The sequence below is a fragment of the Triticum dicoccoides genome, chromosome 6B (genome assembly GCF_002162155.2).
Source record: "Triticum dicoccoides isolate Atlit2015 ecotype Zavitan chromosome 6B, WEW_v2.0, whole genome shotgun sequence".
Classification (NCBI taxonomy): domain Eukaryota; kingdom Viridiplantae; phylum Streptophyta; class Magnoliopsida; order Poales; family Poaceae; genus Triticum; species Triticum dicoccoides.
In genome coordinates this window covers 70,541,774-70,549,936 of record NC_041391.1, presented here as the reverse complement: position 1 = coordinate 70,549,936, position 8,163 = coordinate 70,541,774, and the positions used below count along the sequence as shown (strand labels likewise).

The following is an 8,163-nucleotide window of genomic DNA, read 5'->3' as shown; positions in this document are numbered from 1 at the left end:
ACCATAACCATAAGCCATTTTTTGTAGCCAAACACTTTGCTCCAAACACAATACAATTGGATGTAGTGTAGTGGTAGTCACCAATGTTCATCCATATTTTCCATTTAAAAACTCAGATTTGAGTCTGGATCAACTCGGTTGTACTCTGTCAATATCCAACTCAGATTTTACTGTATGTATCTTAACTGAATGAATTTTGACCATGTCTTGATCCTTTCTTGCTTGCTTGCTTCTTTTGGTGTGGATTTTACTCAAGGTTGGCTAGATTTTCCCACAAGGTGAGCTAGATTCCTGTGAATGTATTTACACAGATAGGCTCATAACTGAATTTTTTGTGCAGTAGTTTAACTGAATTCTAGGGAGTATCATGTTTGCTGAAACATTTGCAAACACAAGTCATGGCAGCAAAACATCCATGCTGAGTATTACAATTCTGTGTGGGTGGAAAAGTCTAACAACACTAGAACTAAACTGATTGATCTATACATGTGTAGGAGGAGCTAGATCCTTTTCTCCATGGGGAATTTTGTGTAGGTACTTAGACAAGTTAATTAGGGACCTCAGCTGAGAAGATCTACTCTAGTGAGTAAAACAGGACAGAAGGATTACTTGCTTTGAAGTGAGTAAAATAGGGCACTTTTTGACAATGAGTAAAACAGGGCACTTGCCTACACATGTCCTGCAGAGAGATTAAACAAAAAGTGCAAACATGTTCCAGCAGTACTCCAAATTTGATTTCTAGAGTACTCCAAACTAGAGTAATTCCGGTAGTACTCCAAATTTGCATATGATTAGTGACTGCATATGCTCATTGACATAACAGTTTCACAGTTAGCAAAGTATAGTGATTGCGTATGTTCAAAATTGGCTTATCTGCTCTAATTCCACAATGCTAGCAATAATTGATCTAGACAAACATTCAATTTCACCAGATGACTATCAGTTTCACCATGAAAATTGACAGTAAATTTTACTGAAACCTGACATTTAAACTGAATTTTACCTTCTTCCTTCCTTAGGAACACGAGCTCTGGCGGCAACACAAGGAGCAGGCCAGAGAAGCACAGGGCAGCTGCTACTAGAGCTCTGCTGCTGCTGGTCAACACGAATATCGAGCTGCGGATCAATTTCACTCTATATCAACAGAGGAGCACTGACAAGCGAGCTGCAGATCAATTTCAATATGTATCAGCTGCAGGATCAGAGCGGAGTAGCAGAGGTAGAGTCGGAGGCCTCGGGGGTCGGGGGCGGGGATCGGAGGGCATCAGCAGCAGAGGCGTCGCCCGCCACCACCACCTCAACCAGCCGGCGAGCCAAAGTGAACCAGCACGGCGACCAGCGCGGCGGCAGTGAGCGGCGGAGTCGTGGGTGGAGTGGACCTGTGCGGCGGCGGTCGGTGGTGGAGGACCTGCTCGTCGGTGGGTGCCGGAGGACCCGCTCGTCAGTGGCCGGCGGAGGACCCGCTCCTCGGTGGCCGGCGGAGATCCTCCTCCTGGGCGGGCGGCAGAGTCCTCGTGGGCGGGCGGCGGAGATCCTCCTCGTGGGCAGCGGAGGTCTTGTTCGTGGGTGGGCTCGTCTGTGTCTCAGGACCTGCGGCGGCTGGCCCTGGCGATTGGAGACGGCTGGCCCTGGCGATTGAAAACGGCTGGCCGTGGCGACGCGGGCGACGGGAGGAGGGAGATGGGGGCTTAATTTCTAGAGTTTTGAAAGTGGAAGGACTAAAATGCAACAAATGTACTACCCCCGCGACATGTTTTTCGGGATGGAGGGAGTAGTTGCATGCAAAGAACCACACCAGCAAAGAGCTTTAACCATACTTCAGCCTGAACCAAAAGCACAATGCTCTACTCTGTTTCATCCGATGATTCGTCAACACCCATGTCACAAAGATCACGAGGCCTGACTTCCACTACTACATTCCATAGTTCAGCTTTTGGGTCTTGAACGTAGAAAACCTGCTGCACTTGGGAGGAAAATACAAAAGGATCATCCTCTAGCTCATCTCCTGTGTGTATTTTCCGAGACTTGTTCACAAGAGTGAACCCAAACTCATCCGTTTGAATGCCAACTTTGTGGTAGACATCGTACCAATCACAATTAAAGAACACCACTTTGTAATCATTGTATGACAATTCAAAGATGTCACTTAATCTGCAATAATATCTAACACCATTTTCTGCAATGTTCACTACACCACTATTTTGTGTGACATGCCCTGACTCATGACTCATCGTGTGGAACCTGAAGCCGTTGATGACATAGCCACTGTAGAGCACCCCGTATCTGTTGGGTTTTGCAGCCAAAGCTCTTACCTTTTCTGTAATAGTTGATCCATCGCTTTGTAAAACCTGTATGTTCAATTAGTTAAATTCAGGTGCCTATATAATTCAGAGTACATGAATACGGTAAAATGTACCTTTTGTTCCAACCATTCAGCAAAGTGTTCATTAATTAACTTAGTGGTATCAGCTTCTGTCAAATTAGCTGAGTCACATCGTTTGCTATTCTCTTCAGCCACAAATCCACTGTAAGTGTAACAGTTAAATTATATGAACTTCTTGGCAAACTGTAAACAAATTAATTAAAGATAGAAGTGATACATACTTGCGGAAATCTGCAAGCTCATCACAATGTCACAAGACATATCGATGCGCTTGAATAAGAAGCCGGCTATTAAACTGCCCAACTGGGACATCCTTTCCAATTGGCTCGCCAGCACTATGGAACATGTACAAATCTTTTATCTTGTCTGAAGGATCGTGGTTTCTTGATGGTCTTGTAAAACATGTAGTTCCTTCTAGAAATCTTGAACAAAAGGTCAAGCATTCTTGGGCAAGATACCCTTCAGCAATTGAACCTTCAGGAAATGCTCTATTGTGCACAAGTGCTTTCAGCCGAACAAATGATCTAAATTTAATTAAGCAAGATGTTATTCTCAAAACTATTGAAGATTAAATAAAATCAAAGTTAAAGTGTCATACCTCTCTAGGGGGTACATCCACCGATAGTGCACTGGACCACCAAGTTTAACTTCTTCAACCAAGTGCACCATTAGATGCACCATGATAGTAAAGAATGATGGAAGAAAAATTCTCTCCATATTGCAAAGTGTCATCACAATACTCTCTTGAAGTTCGTCAAGCTCAGAGACATCTAAGACTTTCGAGCACAGTTTCTTGAAGAAATTAGACAGCCCGATAACTATTTCCATGACCTCTTTGTGTGGGTAACAGGATCGAAGTGCTAGAGAAAGAATATCTTGCAGAATAACATGACAATCATGACTTTTGAGACCTGAGATTGTACAATCTTTCATGTTGACATGCCTAGAAAAATTTGATGCATATCCATCGGATGTCCTAATATTGTGCATCACTGAACAAAGTATTTCTTGTTGTTTTCTAGACATAGTAAATGGTGCATCAGGCAATACTATTTTTCCATTATCATCTACAGCAGGATGAAGATTATGTCGAATTCCATTTTCACCAACTTCTGCCAAATCAAGCCGTGCATTAAGGCCATCCTTTGTTTTAGAATCAATATCCAACAACGTTCCAATTAAATTATCAAACACATTCTTTTCTATGTGCATTACATCGACATTGTGCCTTAACTTGTTAAGTTCCCAATATGGCAAGTTGAAAAATATTGATTTTTTTGAACCAATCCTCAGGCTTCTTCTCAGGCTTACCTTGGTTCTTAATTGACTTCTTGTTGTCTGCCTTCCTTTTACGCTTCGGTTCTTGATTCTTTTCATTTTCTTTTTCACTGTTTTTGACCTTCTTCCCGCCCTTTGCTTTCTTTGCTACATTGCCTTTTTTGCCTAACACAAACACTCTGCCTTGCAACATTTTCAAAGCTGAACTACTACTCATACTTGTCGGTGCCAATTCTGTCTCTTTAGTGCCATCAAATTCCCGCCTTCTTCGGTTTCGAAATACATGACCATGTGGTAACCAGCGACGGTGACCCACATAAAAAGGTTTCATACTCTTATTCAGGCGAAATGATCTTGTAGAAGGACCACAGGATGGACAACCATATTTACCACTTGTGCTCCAACCATACAGGTAAGCTAATGCTGGAAAACCATTTAAAGTCCATAATAGTGCAGCCTTGAGTGGAAATATCTCCTGCGAGGAAGCGTCAAATGTGTCTACACCATCCCATAACTGTAAGATCTCATCAGTCAGTGGCTGCAAATATATATCAATGTCATTCCCAGGGGAAGCTGGTCCAGGAATGATCATCGATAAAATTAGAGATGTTTCTTTCATGCAAATCCAAGGCGGTAGGTTGTACGGGATAAGCATCACTAGCCAAGTACTATGTTTTGAACTCATACTCCGAAAAGGGTTAAATCCATCACTCGAAATGCCAAGGCGCGGATTACGAGGATCAGCAGCAAAACTGGGGTATCTAGCATCAAGATCTTTCCAACACTCGCCATCAGCTAGATGCCGTATCTTTCCATCTTTAGTACGACACTCATCGTGCCAACGCATGTCATCTGATGTTTTTCTTGTTGCAAAGAGCCTTTGAATCCTCGGTATCAAAGGAAAGTAACGCAACACCTTGGCTGGTTTCTTCTTCTGCTTAGATACAGATTCAGCTTGGGAGTCTTTCTTCTCATTTGTAACCCAACGCGAGCTGCCACACACATGGCAAGACTCTTGATCAGCTCGTTCACCTCGGAAAAGCATGCAATCATCGGGGCATGCGTGAATTTTCTCGTAGTCAAGGCCTAAGCCACGGATGATTTTTTGTACCTCATAGTACTTCTTTGGTAGTTGTGCGTGTGGAAGTGCATCAGACAAAACACCAAGTAGCGTTGTAAATGATTCTTGTGACCATCCATGTAAGCATTTCATGTGATACAAGGTGATGAGAAATGACAACTTAGAAAATGCTTTACATCCAGGGTATAACTCCGTGTTTGCATCCTCCAAGAAGCTTGCATACGTATTAGGTTTCTTCCTTGTTTGAGCATCTACATTCTCATCCTCAACTAAATTAGGTACCATATTCTCAAATTCAACGCCATCTAATTCACCATCAGATGTGCTTGATAAAGATTAACAACTGTTAGCCATAGCAAAGACAGCACTTAAGAGTCCTGGCATGTCATCCATCCTTCCATGGTTGCCTTCTCCAACAACATTCCTTGGGATGCCAGGAATAGAAAAATTGCCACTGTTAACTGATACATGAGCAAATGCAAATGATGGTTCACTGGAATCCTCTCCATGGCAAACCAACTTAGTGTAACCTTGAAGAATACCATCACATCTCAAGTGAGTTTTCATTCCATCATAACTCTGCATAGCTTTATTTTGGCAATTTACACAAGGACAGAGAATTCTATCACCAGCCCGAACATCATGGAATGCAAAAGACAGAAATTGCTCGACACCATCTTTGTAAGCAGCACTAGCTCTTGGTTGACTCACCCAACCTCGATCCATCGCCCTTTGATATGCCGAAGTAATGAAACAAAAAAAATATGTCAGTGTATAACTTTACATGTGTTATTTAAGAGATGGAAGCTGATTCAAATCTTTTTGCGAGAAAAGCATGGAATACATAGATATTTTAATTCAATGATTGGATCCTAAAATATTTCATCAACCTTGAATTGAAAAACATCAAAAGAAATGTGCCATTGTAGGTTTAAGTATTATGCAAAGACGCCACTCAGTTCAATACAATTTCACATATGCTGCCATCTTTCTCCCCCTAATCCCAACTCTGGCTACATCGAAAGGAAACACACACCACATGAACAAACAAAAATATAAAACAGGACACATGATTGGTATTATATATGCAGAGCATTCAATTATCTAGAAATATTTACTCTTTCTAATCGCTGTAGGGACTTCTTTCCTTCTGCAAAACTACTAAGATTGTTGGACTATCTAAGTATCCAAAATAAGCATAAAAACAATATAATAGGGTGCTTTAAAAAAACTGTGTTAATTTCCTGCTTTATATCATCGTGTTATTGATGATCTTGTGCATCTCAGGTAAGCACCATATACAAAAATCAAGGTACAACAGAAGGTAAAAAAAAGGCCAATGATCACAGTCAGTATTATTATATATACAATTATCACCATACTGGAAATACACTCCTTCCCAATTACAGAAACCTAGAGGATATGTGCAGCCACCTGAATGAAAAATGAAAAGCATGTATAAAAGGGCGTTTGCAATGCAATCTAAATAATTAGTGGGCTGCACTGCATACACGTCATATATATTTGTTCTAAGGATAACAGGAAAAAGGATATTAAGTTGGACTGATTAACGAGTCAGATAAGACATCATTGAACAAGAAACAGAGAACATATGTGATGATCCACAATACTAGATTGAAACTTAAGACCAATTTAACACCCTAGTTTAGTTAAAAGCTTACTTTGCCACAACTAAGCCAAAAGTAGTAATTGTTACCCCTCGGGACAGAGTGTGGCTTGCCACAAAAGTGTGGCCAAAATATACTCCTTAATCATGTGACTAGTAAAGTCGCAAGCCACAACTGTGTCAGCCAACCGAACACTCACTCACCTCAGAAATTATGTGTGCCTAACCATAGGTCTGGCAACATTTGGCTGGAATCCAAACAGTTCCCAAGTGACTTGCAATTGTTGAAGAGTAGCCGGTTGCATATTTTTACAAAGTTAGCAACCAGGGCCTAAGAGAGTAATTATCAAACAGTGCATTCTAATGCACACGATCAGTTGCTGCATGTGTTTACACCTTCAGGAAAAGGGGATTTTTAGGATACACTACCACTTCCCTCATTGGTGCATGGTAGGATACACTGAAAAGACAACTTAGGTGAGTGGCATGTTGCTGATTTATTTATAAAAAATCCTGGAAGATTGCAGCTACTTACTTGCATTATGGAAGTTACTGTGCTCTTCAGTGTTATAAGCATGATTCAGCTTCATACATGCTACACATATTGTTTCAGTACCGAATAGGTTGTCCACTTTACATCCAATGCTTGATACTTTTGGACAAATGGTATGTCTCTCTAGAATTTAAACTCAATTCTTAATGATACAACAAAATAGATAAAAACATGCCAAAAAGTTCAAAAAAAGAGTATGGGATACAAAAGAGGTACTTTCTTGAGTTGAGATTGACGGCGGGTTGTTTGAAGCCAAAGGCGGTGGTCCAATCTATGGTTGTTCCAGTTTGTGGAGTTGATTCAGTCCAACTGAAACACTGGGTGTTGAAACTTGCAATGAAATATATCTTCCTCTTCTTTTTCTACAACATTAAATGAAATTGATATTAAAATGCATTCCCTTCCAAATCAACAATATGTTATACATATACACAGTCCCCTGCATATACTCTGATACACAATTTTTCAGTTCAAATTTAATTTCATTTTCATCATACACTGATAGGAAGAACAAAAGAGAGAGCTTTCTCAGAAAATACCCCAGCCTGCTTGCTGTTTGTTGACAGCAAGTCCTGGGCAGCAGAGTCCGGCCGAGCAGGCGAGCAGCCCGGGATTGGCCGGAGCAAAGCGCCAGAGCCGGCGCGGCAGGCGGCGGCCCCCGGCAGGAGCAGGCGTGGAGCAGCACGCCCCTAGCGACCAGGCAAAGGGTCGGGGACGACCGAGGAGCGCCGGAGCAGAGGGGCTAGGGGCAGTCCTTGCGGAGGGCATTCACTGGCGGCGGACGCGGCGCACTGGCAGGACTAGTTGCAGGAGGCAGGAGATGGATTTGGTCGTTGGAGGCTATGGAGATTGGGAGGGGCGCATGGGTGGAGGAGGAGCCAGCCCGTCGTCGGCGGCGACATAGATAGGCGGCTCAGGACGTGGCGGCGGATAAGGTGAAGGAGGGCGCGCGCTGAGTTCGGTACGTGGGCTCGTTTTACTGCATAGATGGGCCCCGTAATTTCCTTTTTCTGCAAAAAAATACTTTGGTTTTATTATTTATTTGTTAAACTCTTTCATGTATCCTAAAATGTCTCAAAAATCGTCTGTAGCTATTTACACATGTAAAAAATAATAAATGATATATATCCTAAAATTAAGATTTGTGACGGTACTTACATCGTCTCAAAAAGCATGCCTACATACATGATGCTTTCAGTATAGGGACGAATATAAAAGCGTCTTAGAAAAAACGTGCCTAC

The 8,163-nt window shown here is 42.0% G+C and overlaps 1 protein-coding gene across 3 annotated transcripts; it reads right to left on the bottom strand.

Moving 5' to 3' along the window:
• Nucleotides 1-2,056: 2,056 nt before the first annotated feature.
• LOC119324928 lies at nt 2,057-7,857 on the bottom strand. 3 transcript variants are annotated; one of them, XR_005157236.1, is made up of 6 exons: nt 7,462-7,857; nt 7,139-7,284; nt 2,982-5,472; nt 2,605-2,907; nt 2,417-2,525; nt 2,057-2,348 (listed from the first exon to the last, which is right to left on the bottom strand). XR_005157236.1 is itself a non-coding variant. In XM_037598693.1 (5 exons), exons 3-4 carry the CDS (start codon nt 3,758-3,760, stop codon nt 2,634-2,636), a joined length of 1,053 nt encoding a protein of 350 aa, XP_037454590.1. In that variant the 5' UTR covers nt 3,761-5,472; nt 7,139-7,284; nt 7,462-7,857; the 3' UTR covers nt 2,057-2,525; nt 2,605-2,633. The 3 variants fall into 3 exon arrangements, 1 of the variants encoding a protein (XP_037454590.1); XM_037598693.1 differs by having other exon boundaries at nt 2,057-2,525; XR_005157237.1 differs by lacking the exons at nt 7,139-7,284; nt 7,462-7,857 and adding an exon at nt 6,905-7,132 and having other exon boundaries at nt 2,057-2,525.
• Nucleotides 7,858-8,163: the final 306 nt, after the last annotated feature.

Coding starts and splice junctions, on each gene's coding strand:
- LOC119324928 (XM_037598693.1), bottom strand. CDS start 3,760: ATGAAAAGAATCAAGAACCGAAGCGTAAAAGGAAGGCAGACAACAAGA. Junction 2,908..2,981: donor TGGATGTACCCCCTAGAGAG/GTATGACACTTT, acceptor AATTAAATTTAG/ATCATTTGTTCGGCTGAAAG.